At 40.2% G+C, this 16,202-nt stretch overlaps 1 protein-coding gene across 4 annotated transcripts in view; it reads left to right on the top strand.

Annotated features, from left to right (window-relative positions):
• hspg2 (heparan sulfate proteoglycan 2) overlaps nt 1-16,202 on the top strand; it is a 189,327-nt gene that overhangs the window by 82,288 nt on the left and 90,837 nt on the right. For 3 of the 4 annotated variants that reach the window (XM_072449264.1, XM_072449263.1, XM_072449262.1), the window contains exons 4-18: nt 2,296-2,405; nt 4,328-4,386; nt 5,019-5,191; nt 6,053-6,088; nt 6,884-7,009; nt 7,962-8,153; nt 8,682-8,801; nt 8,883-9,014; nt 10,981-11,125; nt 13,581-13,738; nt 14,370-14,510; nt 14,578-14,741; nt 15,112-15,291; nt 15,668-15,864; nt 16,090-16,202. The exon at nt 16,090-16,202 is cut by the window's right edge and continues 35 nt beyond it. In XM_072449264.1, the coding sequence (XP_072305365.1) occupies nt 2,296-2,405; nt 4,328-4,386; nt 5,019-5,191; nt 6,053-6,088; nt 6,884-7,009; nt 7,962-8,153; nt 8,682-8,801; nt 8,883-9,014; nt 10,981-11,125; nt 13,581-13,738; nt 14,370-14,510; nt 14,578-14,741; nt 15,112-15,291; nt 15,668-15,864; nt 16,090-16,202 (2,046 nt within the window). The remainder of the gene's footprint in view (nt 1-2,295; nt 2,406-4,327; nt 4,387-5,018; nt 5,192-6,052; nt 6,089-6,883; nt 7,010-7,961; nt 8,154-8,681; nt 8,802-8,882; nt 9,015-10,980; nt 11,126-13,580; nt 13,739-14,369; nt 14,511-14,577; nt 14,742-15,111; nt 15,292-15,667; nt 15,865-16,089) is intronic. The other variant, XM_072449265.1, reaches the window with a different exon arrangement.

The following is a 16,202-nucleotide window of genomic DNA, read 5'->3' as shown; positions in this document are numbered from 1 at the left end:
AAATACTGATCGATCATCGTGTTATTTTGTCAAAAATGTCATGCTTTTACTGACAGATTCTTTCCGAGCGAAGGTGATCACTGGTTTGTTAGTGATGATCTTGATAATCCTTTAATACAATTTTATTTAATTAATTGCAGACCTGGGATTTATTCAAATAAATCTGTTTACTAGTACTATATTTTCAATTATTGCTGCTTGATTTTCTTGTTTTTGTGATATTTATATCCAACATCCCATAAATGTACTACACATTTTAATTTTAACACTAAAACTGATATGAAATAAAACCTTCAGGCCAGAATGAAGCCTTAGTATGTTGTGATGTCATGTGAAGCCCTCTTCCTGGCTCTTGTTGGGTGTTGTAGCCGCACATGCATCTTCCGCCCACAGAGAATCCACTCTTCACTAAAGGCACGGCCAGTTGCCTCCGACTCAAAGCTACAGTGCAAATATTGACTTCCTCCTTCGCTGCGCAGTGGCTGTCTGAAATCAGAAGCTTACAGGCCGTTCCCCACAAAGCGCTGGCAGGAGGCGGCTAACGGGGCGCCCCGCGGACATGGGCTGTTTCAAATCATGTTGGCGAGGCTCAGAGCCGAAGAATTACAATGATTCACTCAACGCTTTGTGAATATTAAAGCCGTCTTATGCATATTGAGGCTTTTTAGTTGTGTGTTTTTTTTTTTTTTTAAGGAAATTGGCTTGCTGCGGCCTTGACAACTTCACCAAAAAATACTGAAAGAGTGGAAATTATGGATGATTCCCTCGTCAGTGATAGAGCCGTTTTTTGAATTTGTAATGAATCAAACTGTGCCAAAAATACAGGTCATATTTTGACATGTCTTTCACAAAAGGAATGGGCTTGACAAGAATGTGTTTTATAAGTTGAGCTGCAATATCTCGTCGCTCAAGCAGTTGTTAAGCGAATTTAGGTTTGACTTCAATGAAAATACACACAGAACTGGAAACAAGCAGTACAAAGCAGTAACAGAGTACAAAATCTACCTACAGTGTCGTTTAAATACGTTTTTAATGTGACCAGAATCGTCATTCAGTCATTTAATTATTGTTTATAAAAATGATACATTATTTAGTGTATTTACAGCAGAAGCAGAATTTACTTTATCGTCTAATTTGTCTTGGGCTAAAGTACAAACAGCTACAAACAACATGTCAAGATAACCGTATTTTTCCATCTTATAAATCCCATTTTTTTCCACAGTTTTGGCCGGGGTGCGACGTATACTTCAGTGAGACTTATATATGTTTCTTTCTTCTCTATTATGCATTTTTTGTCTGGTGCGACTTAAACTTTGGAGCGACTTATAGCAAAGTACGGTATTGGGTTAATCGATAATTGCTAATATTCAAGTCATCGTAAGAACCAAAAAAGAATAATCGTGGCAATTTTAGAAGCAGAATTCTACATTTTTGTTCAATATATTGCACAAAAATAGACCTAAATGTGATTAAAAAAAACTTTATTTTATGGCTGTTTTTGTCACATTTAACGTTATTATAAATGTTGTGAGTGTGCAGTTCAATGAGTCGAGTGCATTATTACCATGACCGTTTATTCCCATGACATCGTTCATCCCTCGCTCCGTTTGCCTGGCGTGGTACAAGGCGCCCTCTTGTTTGGCCGACATGTTTGAGGACGTAACGGCGTTTGTGTAATGTGTGTCCCCGGGGCCCCTTCAGAAGTCACTCGCGCAGGATTGGCCTCTTCTTTTCCTTTCTTCTTCTTCTTCTGCCTCTCCTGAGATTACCGTTTTTAGAATAATGCATCCAAATGAAAATAAAATACAAGGTTAGAGCACACCTGATCCATAATGTGAGTCCCATTATTTTTAAGTTTGATTTCATAAAGCTGGTCACAGACTGGAGAAATACAAATGTTTCTCAGTTATTTTATTTTGTATCCAATCATTTGAATATGACCATTTGATATGCTTACATAGATGTTATGTCTGAGAAAGTATTTACACTCCACATACCGCACCGTGGCAACTGAAGCAGCCATTTGCTTTGAGTCCACACCTGACCACAAGCGAGAAATGAAAAGAGTTAGTCAAATTCCTTTGTGACTTTTATCACAGCCACAAGTCAAGCTGTTGAACTTTTCCTTCCAGAAACCAAAGAGTGAATCATTCCCCAACCATATGCTATATTGTTTTATCACACTTATACATATAATAATGACTTAAGGGGTTTGGGCATTGCAGCGTTTCTTTGTGGTTGGCGTTTTATTGCGTGGTTGTGTTAACATAATCTTTACTCTCTCTCTGTTTCCAGTTTATTACCGAGCTCTGGTCAACTTCACGGACTCCCTCGTGTGGACGCCGGACTTCGACAACATCTTCTCTCCTTCCTTCAACGAGGTTTCTGACGCTGTGGTCGACACGGTGGGTTTCTCCTTCGCTGCCGTTTGAGTGCACGTTTCAAGCACGCCGGGAGCATTTGTATTTGAAAGAAGACTGAACCATGAATGAACCGCTGTAATAATACAACCTCGATTTGATTGCACTTAGTATAGTAGTATATAGTATAGTATATAGTAACAAAAGGCAATAACGTACTACTACCATAGGCCGTAGTTGTTTTATTACTTGGTTTACGGATTTTTAAATGAAATATATTGAACAGGCGAACGGAATATAAATATAATTTCAAAAGATTTTTTTCCTTTCGGGTTTACCCAAAACACACCAAGAGGAGAAGAGGGGGGAGATGCGTCTCACAGGTGAGTGTAACAGTAGATTTAGCGTGTTTTGCATTGGTAGAACTGACGCTTCTAACTGTGCACTCTTAGTCAAAGCAAAACGCGCTGGAGAAAATGTGGTAAACGGGTTTAAAATGTATATTTGCGATATAAAGGCGCGCAGCAGACAGGGGAACAGGTGCGTGCGCTCTCGCCGGGACCGCGCAGGGTCGGAGCCCCTCCGTCACGCTTCACGCACTCTTATCTTTTGACTTAATACCGCTTTTTATATTTCATTTAATGCTATTTTGCGTTGTCGGCGGTACTTTATAAGTTTTTTTTAATAATAATTAATTTTATTTATTTCGTATAAATCAATAATCTAAGTGCGGCGGATCCGTAAACCAAGTAATAAAATAACTGTGGCCTTACTGGAAGAAAAAAAACAGGAAATAGGAATGTGAATGGTAGCAATTAACAACTCACTATGTAATGGATGGAAACATGTATCTAAAAATGTATTATTAGTTGTATTATTTGTTTAATTGTACATGATATACCTGCTGTGAACACCAGACTGTAGCAATGGGCTAATTTCCATCTATTGTCCCACATTCGCTCTCACAAACACACTATATTTACCTACAGTTTGCCCTTTTCTACTATGGAAAACTCCTGGGCTGGTGAGGAGTTACACAGACTTTGTAAAAACCATGTAATTCATTTCTAGGTAATAAAATGCCGCTCTGCAGATAAATATCTCCCCTGCATGGGGTCTTATCCTGTATAAAAGCGGCTACCCCCATAGTTTAGACCTCTACAGACATGTTCTGACAAGCGTGGGTTTCTTGTATTAGCTCTGCTCTTCATAATTCAGTCTTGAATCTTAAATACTCTGGGCCGTGTTTAAAATTCCAACTGAATCTTGCTTTATAATACAGGAGCTTTTAAATCTGATCATATTCACAGTATAAGTACAAAGTAATATCAAACTAGAATTGCTTTTGTATATTAAAGGGCTTATGATACGATTTTACGATTTTCTGTAGTTTATGCCTTTTGTACAAATAAGTTATAGTTTTACAACAATCGAGCAGGTATTTGAGGAGAAAAGTAGAAAAATCTGTAGAAAAATACAGGAAGTGACATCACACTAGAGACACTCATTCCAGTCAAAGTTTATGCAGAATTTACACAAAAGAACAACACTTTTTGACTCTCTAAACATTAACTCTACAAAATAAAGTTGCTCTCATATATTTTTAGTTGTCAAATAAAAAGTGACATTAGATGAGCTTTATCCCTGTGTTTGCTGTTTAATTTCCTAGTGTGATGTCATCAATTACAAACAGGAAGTGAAATTATAAACCTAAAATATGTATTATGCTATTCTGGGACCAAATGTATATATTTTCATGCCAAATTCAAAATATCTTAACTGTTTTAGTTCAATGAGTCATCTGACTAATATGAAACACTTTAATGTCAAGACAAACTGCTCCAAAACTGTGGCCAAGTAAAGAACAAGGATATTTATGTTTCCTTATAAGGATGGGACAAGTGTGTGTGACCTCAAGCTCTTAAAATAAAACCAAATCTTTAACCAAATCTGGCTCTCTCCTTCAGCTGGAGTCAGAGTACAACAGGATCCCAGGCGTGCAGACGGTCAGCGTGGTCCTCATCAAGTAAGTGTGTGTGTGTGTGTGTGTGTGTGTGTGTGTGTCTGTGTGTCTAACTCTTCACGTTCACCCCAAAAACACAACAGAACATACAGTAACATTTGTGATTCCTTTCTCTTTTTCCCATTGGTCATAAACGCTAGAAATAATACGCTCTGTGCCCTTTACAGTCAAACAAACCCTTATTTTAACCACCACAGCAGCAGCAATAAACTGCACGTGCATTACTTTGGTTTGTGCTCAGCCTTTTGTCGTCTGTGCAAAGTTTCGTTTAGTTCCGTGTGTTTAGTCGTTGTCAGGGGAACTCACACAGTGTTTTTTTAAGGAGGAACTTTACAGGGTTTTTCAATTTGTAAATAAAGACAGTGTTTACGAGGGTCAGTCGGCCACTGGCGGTCGAGATTGTGGCGTTCTGTGAGTTCAGGTCAGGGCCCTCACACACACACACACACACACACACACTGACCGACACCTAACAAGAAGTGAAGTACACAAGTCAGGCACAACCGTCGCCTAAAGGTTCCATTCAGTTGCGATTGGCCTAATTTTTGGCCAGTATATGTCATTCTTGCACCATTGGCCCAGTCTTACCCGCTTTCCTAACACATATTTCATGCATTTATTCTGCGCTTTTACAGGAAAATAGTCCGAGACGACGGCGTGGACATGTTTGTGGAGCTGGACGTGGGCTCAGACTATAACAGCAACGACGCGCAGATCCGCAGCGTTCTGTACAACGTGGTGAAAGAGGGAGCCATCGCGTCGTACGTTACGTCCGTGCAGGGCTTTCAGTTTAGACGCCTCGGAGAAGGTAAAGAAGACCCACCACTTTACAAATAACATGCTTTTATCAACACAGAGGCCAAAACCACTGAGTGTCAGCTTCACAAAGAGCTCCAAAGGTTCAGGAACAGCTTCAGTTTGAATCTGGGGTCATTTTAGTCAGATGTTTCAGGAAAAATTAGCCCCCGTATTTTTCGGACTATAAGTCGCTCCGGAGTTTAAGTTAATTTTGGGGGGAAATTCAGTTAATAAAATCCAAGACCAAGAACAGACATTTAATATTGAAATGCAGTTTAAAATAATAACAGATTAGAGAACATGGTGAATAGGTGTACGTATGCTACGTACGTAACGCTAACACCTTCAGCTACATGACGCACAGACAGAACTGTGGTAAGTGTCTGGTATGTTAACGTAACATATTAATAGTTATTCAGATAACTATAGCATAAAGAACATGCTAACAAGTTTACCAAAGCATCAGTATTACCCCAAATCACTAAATCCATTGAATTCTTCTTCCTCTGTGTCACTTCTAAACAACTCCACAAACTCCGAAGGAAGAGAAAGTGCAGATTCTTCTTCTGCGTCGCTTAGAGCCTAGAGCGCCCTCTTGTGGTTGTGAAAATAATCAAAATTTGAAATGCGGTTGTCAGTGTGAAAATAATGAATAACATCACATATAAGTCGGACCCCGGCCAAACTATCTAGCAATTGTTCAGTAGAAATTGCATATCAGAATCAATAATTGGTCATTTATTATGAAGCAGCTCGTATGTTTTCATTGTGGTGCTAAGTTAAGAGCCGTTAGCTGACAAAAGAGATACAGAGTAGTTCATACATACTTCCACTTGAGGCAGTGTTTCTAACGTGTCTTTGCCCTTTGTAGCCGCTCCTCCGTCACCGGAACCTTTAGCTATCCCAGGTCTGTACAGGACAGTGACCGCTGCATGGTTCTGACCGTGCTGTCGCCATAGAGACGATCTGCTGTTGTCTGCTGTTTATCTGATTGATTAAAATGCATGATTTGTATTTGAAGTGCTTTGCGTGATTATAACCTGAGCCGAGATTGGTAAAACACATGATCATTAGACATGATTTTGATCTATCAATAGTGTTTCTTGTTTCTTACGTGCTTGTTTTGTTTCCGTGGCGATGCTATTGCTTTGCGTGGCATGTTCCGCAGTATGGCATTAACTTCATCACCAGGCCAAGTCATGCATGTTTTACAAGGTATTTTTGAGCAATAAAATTGCCTGTAATGAACAAAATGCAAGATGGATCCACAACACATTTCCATGGCGACAAGCAGGTGGCGGACCCTCCTCCATAAACGATACACATACCCCGATCTTTTGATTACAATGGGATTCTAAATGAGAGGAAATTATGAATTGTTTATTTCAAAAAATTGGGGAATTCACACTGAAACTTTTAAAACTGTGAAACATGCTTTGTGAATATACAATCTACGAACATATAATGATTGTTTTAATTAAAAACGAAACGTTTGAACAAGAAAAGTTCAATCCACTCACGTCCATATAAAATGTAACACATTCTCAATCAATTCCCATGAAAACTGTCCGACTTCCACGAAGCGTTCCTCCCTCGTGTAGCGCTCCAGTCGGCTGTGATTGTGGGCGTGCAGTGACGTGATGATCCTCCTTCACTGGCTGTGTTATGGGCTCGCCCTTTGACCCCTGTCCTCCTCCTGCAGTGACTCCGAACATCAGGTTGTGCATGCCGGACGAGCACCGGTGCAACGACGGAACCTGCATCCTCCTGGAGTATCTGTGCGACAACCGACCCGACTGCAGGGACATGAGTGACGAGCTCAACTGCGGTGAGTCGGGTTCGGTTGCAAATAGTGCAAATCCGTTTCCTTTTTTTTTTTTTTTGTATCGTGGCATCACTACAGAAAATAAAGTAAATCCTTGTTGATAGTGTAAAAGTGTGCGTGTGTGGGAAGGGAAGAGATCGCAAAAAAAAAGAAAAAGAAAAAGAGAGAGAAGACAGAAGAAAAGAAAGTAAAGAAAGAAGGAAAAAAGAGAAAAACAAAAGAAAGAGAAAAAAAGAGAGAGAAGAGAAAATTAAAAAAATAAAGAAAAGAAGAAAGAAAAGAGAGAAGAAAGAGAGAAATAAGAGAGAGAGAAAAAGAGAAGGAGGATGAAAAAAGGGAAAGAAAGAAAAAAGAAGCAAAAAAAAGAAAGAAGGAAAAAGAAGAAAGAAGGAGAGGAAGAAAAAAAAGACAAGAAAGAAAGAAAAGAGGAGAAAAAAGAAAGTAAAGAAAACAAACAAAAAAAGAAAGAAAAAAAGAAGAAGAAGAAAAAAAAGAGAAGAAAAAGAAAAGGAGAAATAATAAAGAAGAGAAAAGGAAGTGAAGAGAGTAAAAAGAGAGAAAAAGAAAGAGAAGAGATCGCACCGTTAAATAATAAAAAGTGTGTTGGCGCAGTGGGTTGTCCATACACGCCCGTCGACCAGGAGTGTTGTTGGTTCAAACCTCATCTAAACTGTCTGATACTGTTCCCACATTTGCCTTCTCTACTTTAAAATCCTGCCAAATCATGCACTAAAAAGGCCAAACGATAAAAGAAATATTACGATGATGTGGAGCTCAAAACATTATGCACTTGTTCCCTTGGATATTAAATGCACTTATTTCTCTCATGCTTGTGTGGAATGTTCTACCGTTTTCAATATAAATGTTAATTGGGATCTGTTCCCGCCTGCTCCTTTTGAGCTATGTGCTCGAGATGAACGAACTCGACTAAATCAAACTCATTCCGTCCGCGTAGAACCCAAGCCTCCTGTAGTACTGGCGACTCCCGCTCCTCCCGTCGTCACCACCACGCCCGCCCGGAGGACCACGTACCCGCGCCCCTGCAGAGCCGACCAGGCCACGTGCCAGAGCGGAGAGTGCATCCCCCGCGACTACATCTGCGACGGCCAGAGGGACTGTTCCGACGGCAGCGACGAGTTCAGATGCGGTGAGTTGCCAAACCGGGAACCACGAATGAGAAGTACTTCTTTTGCGGCGGTGGATGGTATTTTACGGTTTTACGGTTTTATGGCAGAGGTTTATTTGTACGGCACAGTTCAAAGTGCTTTACTGAAGAAGATGCTCTCAAAACACTGTACGGAGAAACAAAAGCATAAATCATCTTCTACTTCTGTGACTAAAAGCAACAAACCTCTTTATAAAATGTACTTTCAAAGACAAGAGTGCTAAAAGCTAAACTAAAAATATCACAAATGATTAGTAGAAGCTTTGTGCAATGAACTAAATATCTAAAAGGAATTTTAGTTAGTTTTGCCGTTCATTTTAGTTACTTACAACTTGAGTTTGTTAGTTTCAGTGTTTAACTGAAAAAGCTACTTGGACGAGGGATTCTTAAAACAAAACCTTTGCCCAGCTGTCTATTTTCTTTTGCTCAATAAAGACAAAGACTTTTATTAGATTAAATGAAACACATCGTTGACGAGTGAGCACTTGAACCCTCCCTCCGGTCTCACAGGAACCCCGTCTCCGTGCGAGCCCAACGAGTTCAAGTGCAAAAATGGCCGCTGCGCCCTGAAGCTGTGGCGCTGCGACGGCGACAACGACTGCGAGGACAACTCCGACGAACTCGACTGCCGTGAGTTGTGTCTCTGCGTCACCGTTTATGAAGGATGATTTCAGAAGAAGCTAATCTGGTGTGTTTGTTTTGTCCTCGTAGCCACCAAGGGCCCCAGTGACAGGTGCGCTCCGGAGCAGTTCGAGTGCCTGAGCGACCGCACCTGCATCCCGGCCAGTTACCAGTGCGACGAGGAGCCCGACTGCCCCGACCGCTCCGACGAGTACGGCTGCAGTAAGTCATCGTTTTTAGTATTTCTTTGTGTTACTTATTACTTAAATGTGTTTTTTCTGTGTTAAGTGTTCATATCGGGGCGTTAAAGGGCCCATGGCAGGTTTTTACGATTTTCTAATTTTGTCTTTATTTGGTGTATTTATACCTGTTGTACACATAAATGATAGTTTTACACCAATCGAGAATGTATTTGTGGAGAAAACATTGAAAAATCTGTAGGAAATTGTGACATCACACTAGGAGACTCATTCCAGTCAAAGTTTATGCTGAATTGACACAAAAACACTTTTTTTTTTGACTCTCTAACCATAATTCAACAAAATAAAATCACTCTCATATTTTTTTATTTGTCAAATAAAACAAATTGTCACATTAGATGAGTTTTGGCCCAGTGTTTGCTGGGTAATTTCCTAGTGTGATGTCATCAATTACAAACAGCAGTGGACATTCTTTCATCTAAATAATTGCAGCCTTTTCAAATTGATGATTCTTCCAACTTAAACCGATTCTATGTTGATTTGACTACAATATATTGCCGTTCCCTACAAAGCCATAACATCTCCATGGAGACGAGCAGGTGCCAGATTCCCCATCAGAGAAGTGACATAGTGCACATTTAATAAGTCTTCAGTGAGGTTTTCTTCATGTGACCAGACGAACGCTTGAATGTTGCTCAGAAAATTGCTCATTTTTTTGTCCTAATTTCTTTATTTTGAATCTGCCTCTTTATGAAGAATATCCTGCACGACATTGTTTAATTTAGAATCTAGTGTTTCTGTCGGACGAATCAAAGAGCTTTCACTGAACTAAAATGATGCTTTGAGTATTTTTTTTTATTATACTTCAAAGTTAAAACAGAAACCAAAGTATTTAAAGTGGACGGAATAAATCGTACTGTGCAGTTCCCCGAGTTTTTAATACAATTGTGCTTGAGTAATATATATTCACAGTTCAGCAGGACTCTTTGTGTTACTCTTTGTGTTTTTCTCATTTTTTATTACATCCCCAGTTACTTTTACAATTACTCAAGTCGAACCCTTTTTTACTTGTTTCTTTGACCGCTGCTTTGTACTTCTACTCGATACTTCCCTGTGATATTATTGTTGAAGTGACATACTCTCACCGTCCACCGTCAATATGTCTCCTTAAATCCCGGTAATCACCCTTTCTGTTCCTTTTTGTGTTTGGGGAATCCATCGCTGAGAGGACTGAGGGGGGATTGTCCGTTTGAGTGAATTATTTGTTCCTTTGACTTTTAGACTTTCATATTCTCTCCCTCTGAATGAGCCGATCCCGACCTGTGCCAGCGCTGGCTAATGAGTGTTTAAAGAGCGGCTGAGAAGATTACACTGCAGCGGAGGGAATAAATACAATATACATAATAAACATGTTCTGGAGATGTGCAAAATCTAGTAAATAGTTATATAATCTTTCATTTAAAAAAAGTGTTGTATAGAGCTAATTAAAAATAAAAGTATCATGTCGCCTTTCAGATAATGCTGTAAAAAATCACTGATAATGATTTATAGTAAAATTGCCATCCAAACTAAAAACTAATTTGAATTAAAAATATATTTCATTTTCTTTTCTTTGTTTGCATAAGATTAGACTAGGTTAAGAATGGTTTTCATCGATATCAAAACTACATTTACTTTGTGTGGTTGATTAATGTATTAATTAGATGTGAAGAAAAATTGCAGGACTTTATTACTATTATCATTTTTATTATTATTATCATTATTATTATTATTATTATTATTATCATTATTATTTGGACAGTACTAGTGTCACGTGATATTTCAAAACTTTTTTGATTTTTTTTATTGTTTATTGTCCGATACTTGAACATTGACCAAGACATTTACAGGTTGTAGCACTTTTGGGATGCAGTGCAATACTCTAATGGTATCTGGATAATAACATCATCCATGTTTGGATATTGATTGGTCCATGCCCTCCTCCACAGCCCCTCCCACAGTGACCAGCCCCCCGGAGGAGTCGGTGCAGGCGGCGCGAGGCTCCACGGTCACCTTCACCTGTCAGGCCACTGGAGTGCCCACCCCCATCATCACCTGGAGACTCAACTGGGGTCACATCCCGACCAGTGCCAGGTGGGTTCATGCTTTACTCACATTTCAGGTTCTTTGTTTGATTGATTATTGCAATTGGGACAAAACAAGGCAACTTCTCCTGTGAACACTCTCTCTGTAAATATGTTCACATGTTTGAAAAATAAAAAATAAATTGAGGGGGTGCCAGAGAGCCATATTAAACGATAGAACCTTAAAAGAATAATAGAGGATTTTTCGCTGAGTTGAGAACTCTTTTAATCCCTTTTTTAACAATTTGCATACCCACACTCATCACACTTACCCCCCCACCCTCCTGTTGTTTCCAAGACGCCGCCCACCATCAAACCTCGTGCAGAAGCATGCAACAGTCCCGCTGCTACACGTGTGTTTGTTTATTAGTGTGACGGATCGCATCATCTCTCGTCGCCGCAGATTTCCGTCTCTTCTGAGCTCGAACAGTCTTTCTCTGTAGTCATTTTGTACTTTAACTGAAGGGCTCGCTAAACACACCGGCATATCAACCACGCATGCGCAGCCAGAGAAACGTCCTGCTATCCTGGGAACGAGGCTGCAGGTGTGCGGTAGCACACCGGGAATGATTGACATGTGGGAGAACTACTCGTCTGTCTATGCCAAGGAAATAAGACTCAGATTGCTCGCCAAAATCTCTCTATTATTCCTTTAAGTAGCAACACGTGCTGTATCGGCTTCATTCAACTCTGCCAATGTTTGTAAAAGATGTTACAACCATTTTTACAGTATTTTTAATGACTAATTTTAAACTGTCAAAAGATTATTATTGCGGCAATGGCATCCAAACAAGTCCAAACGCCGCGGCAGGCTAAGGCCTCACAGAACAGTTACACATGTCAGGTTATTTATATTATATGACAAAATGCAATAACAATGCTTGACCAGGCAAGTCTGTCTGCTGAGATGGAAACGTAGACAACAAACATTTTATCATAGCCACTGACACACACACACTCACACACAGACACACACACACATAGACACACATAGACACACACACTCACTGACACATAGACACACGCACACACACACACATAGACACACACACTGACACATAGACACACACACACATAGACAGACACACACACACACACACACACACACACACACAAAGACATAGACACACACACACACACTGACACATAGACACACACACACATAGACAGAAACACACAGACACACACACAGACACACACACACAGACATAGACACACACACACATAGACAGACACACACAGACACACACACACACACAGACATAGACACACACACACACAGCAGGTGAGCGCTCTCACTAATAACACTGCAGAGTTGTGCTCGTGCCCACGCGCGTGCACACAAACCCACATAGAGTGTGTACAATTATAATGTGTGACTTTTTAATTATCGGGTTTGATCCAATATGGCCGACTTCCTGTAGGGATTAGGGCAGGGTCTGATTCAACCTATTTTTTAAGCCAAGTTTTATTTGTCTACGTTGAAAAAAAATTCAGTGAGAGCTAACTTAGCTAATACTATAACTGCTTTTAAAAAACAACTACTTGGATTTTCTGTTACTAAGCCGTTTGAATGAAATGTATCTGTTTACAATGACGCGTAATGTAATGAATGTAATATTTTATTTTAGTTGCAGTAACAGAAAGAGTTAACTGGCCTGATGACGCCGACGCCACATGTGCTTCTGATCTGACTCGTAATGACTCTGAAGCAGACAAGAGATTGGGTTTACTGTCAGTTTGTGTCTTCTGTATTTGTGTTCTCAGCACTTTCATTACTCATGCACTTTTATTATAATCATATAAAAAAATATCTTCATGAATTTGCTTTTTCAGAGCTGGGCGTGGCCTGTGAACAGTTACAGCACATTAGATATATTTAGCAGTGACAGGAATTCATTCAAAGTCTATATGAAAACTCTCTAAATGTATGGATTTTCACTCTGGAAGAACCTCTTACAGTTCTAGGGACCTTTTCGACAAATATGACCAAATCCGGGCCACAGTTTCAGGACTTTTATTTCGTGGCAGATACAGTACTTTTGGTCGGGAGACAATTGCACAGCTCTGCCATGATCATTTATTCTTTTTATCTGTTCATTTGATCTTTTTAGTAGAGCTCTAGTAGTAGTACTTTAGCAATTTAGTCAATTAATCTGTGTCTATTATTTACTACTCAACTAACTGTATTTTAGTAAGACCATACGGATTCCTCTAGACCAAAGCAGAAAGTGTGTTAGCTAGAGTAAATAGACTCTCTTTAATCTGCCTTTTCTCTCATGAAGAAGCTGTTTAGTAGTACTTTTTTGTTCATATATATGTATTTTGTGATATTCTAAGCACTTTGAGAGCTTTTGTCAGTGTCACGTCCCTTTTATTGTTGATTATTTAATCTTTAGTCGACCAAGAAGTCTTACTTTTCAGCGCCTCTTTCTAATTTGTTTCTCTTCTGTTTGTGTTTCCAGGATCAGCATGAGCAGTGAAGATGGGCGTGGCACTCTGACCATTCGAGATGTGAAAGAGACGGACCAGGGCGCTTACACTTGTGAGGCCATCAACGCTAAAGGCCTGGTGTTTGGGATCCCAGACGGAGTCCTCACTTTGACCACCTCCTCAAACCCAGGTGTGGATTCTGATGGAAACAAGGAAAAAGGACATTTTTAGTTATTTAAATTTTTTGGCCATTTTGACACTTTAAGTTTAGTTTGACAAAAATTTAACTTGTTTATTGTATTATTAAGTCACTGATCTGTGTCAAAAAGGTAAAGGCTTTTTGAATAGTTTTTGTCTGTAGCAAACAAAACTTCAACAAACCAAATAGATTTGTGCTTATTTTTGTGATACTTTGCTTTGTATTCGGCCTATACAATATGTATCTTCATGATAATTATTAGTGGATTATAGTGTGCAACCCAAGTTTGAAGTAGGGCCGCAACAAATTGTAACTAATCCATTATAAAGTATCAGCGTTATTTATTTATTGTTTATCTGGACTATACAGACCCATATGGAAATACCTTTTTATAACAAATTATTATTGGATCAAAATGTCAAAAAAGAATAAACAATTTAGTTCAATGTTCCCATTCTAGAAGACTTTGGCACCATATTTCAAACATATTTCGAACTTTATTTCGTAAAATGTATTTAAAATGTCTCAGTGTCAACTAGTCGACTACTAAAATAATAATTGTAGCCCTTGTTACAACAATAGTTTTTCCAAACCTTCACAAAACTACATGTTTCCCTCACAGGAAACTGTCCTGAGGGTCAGTTCAGCATGGACGGACGCTGCGTGTCCTGCTTCTGTGCTGGAGTTTCAAAGAACTGCCACGCCACCGGCCGCTACAGAGACCAAATAAGCCTGCGCTTCACTGAGGAGGAAGACCACAAAGGTACTAATACTTTTACCAAACTACAAAGAATATAGTCAAGTCAAAGCATGAATATATGTTTGCGTAGGCGTGAACGTGAGCTTCCCGTCGCGGCCCGGGACCCCTCCACTGTCCTCCACTCAGCTCCTGATAAATCCCGAGGAGCGAGAGTTCCAGCTGGTCGATCTGTCCCGACGCTTCCTCAACATCGAATCCTTTTGGACTCTTCCTCGCCAGTTTCTCGGCAACAAGGTAAATATCCACATGGTGCTGTAGCTCGCCGGCAGAGTGGTTAGCGCTCCCGCCTCACAGCCACAGAGTCCCTGGCTGATGCTTCGACGGTGTAGGTACAGCAGGTCGGTGTCGGCGATATTGCTAAATAAATAATCAAAGACGTTTCTGTTCAATGTAATTTTTATTGTCATTTTTAATAGTTTTACTAGTTTGGAATACACTCTATGTTCCTATTTTTCATCTATTAAAAACAACAATAGCGATATTATCAATTTGTATATAGCCTCTACTCAAATCTATCTGCCTCTGTCTCCTGCAGTATCCTCTGTAATACATGAAAGTAAAACTGTTGAAATATCCAAACGAAACGCTCTGGTTCTCGCCGTAGATCGACTCGTACGGCGGCTCGCTGAAGTACAGAGTGCGTTACACTCTGGGGCGCGGCCTGTCTGAGCCCGTGGAGAAGCCTGACGTGATGTTGGTGGGAAACGGGCGTCGGCTGGTGTATCGCAGAGGCGGCCCCACTCCGCCCAGAGAGACCAACTCCAAAGACATCAAGTTCACAGAGGTACCGTCACGACCTTCTGCATCAGCGCGACGAAGTTCATGAAGCGTTTCAATGCTGCGTTCATGAGGTGCTCGGGTTTCTGAGATGAGACATTGGAGTTCCGGGCATTCATTTGGGTTTTATCTGATGTGTATTTCATTTCTTTTTAACTTTATCTAGCTAGCATTATCAATATTTCGCACACATCGGTTTCCACAAAGCAGCAAAGTCGGGCAGCAGCTTTGACCCGAGTTCCTGTGTCTTTTTTCCCCCGACTGTCCCGCCCACATGAACACAGCATGAAAAAAGACAAATAATAAATGGGGAAAAGTCCTAAAATGTTGCATAGAACAGGAAGTTGAAGTCCCACTGCATTCATTTCGACCGGTTCTTTCAGCAAAACTGGCAGCACTCGAACGGTCGCCCCGTGAGCCGAGAGGAGCTGATGATGACTCTGGCCGCTCTGGACAGCATCAACATCCGAACCATCTACGACAACAACATGGTCAGCGTGGGCCTCAGCGACGTCCTCATGGACACCACCAACGTGGAGTTCAGGACCTCGGGCCACGCCAAAGAGGTGGAGGAGTGCAGGTATTGGACATGTGAATGTACCGTTTTAGCATGCTAAGTTCAGTTAATATGTCATATATTGCCTTTATATGTGTTAGAAAAAAATTATACAAATTAATTCTCTCTTTGTAATGAAAATGAATTTTATAAATACTTTTCTGATAAAGGTGTGTGATTATTGCATTGGCTAATTTTGCTGTAACAATGGATTGTGCTAAACTTTGAATATGCTTTCTTTACGTTCAGATGCCCTCCCGGATACACTGGTCTGTCCTGTGAGATGTGCTCCGCTGGTTTTGAGCGTGTTCCTGGAGGTCAGTACCTGGGCACATGTGCCGGGTGCAACTGTAACGGACACG

The sequence above is a fragment of the Eucyclogobius newberryi genome, unplaced genomic scaffold (assembly GCF_026437365.1).
Source record: "Eucyclogobius newberryi isolate DKJ021-1_F unplaced genomic scaffold, fEucNew1.0.hap1 SCAF_17, whole genome shotgun sequence".
Classification (NCBI taxonomy): domain Eukaryota; kingdom Metazoa; phylum Chordata; class Actinopteri; order Gobiiformes; family Gobiidae; genus Eucyclogobius; species Eucyclogobius newberryi.
Note: the sequence above shows the minus strand (reverse complement) of the source record. Positions and strands in the feature narration are given on the sequence as shown.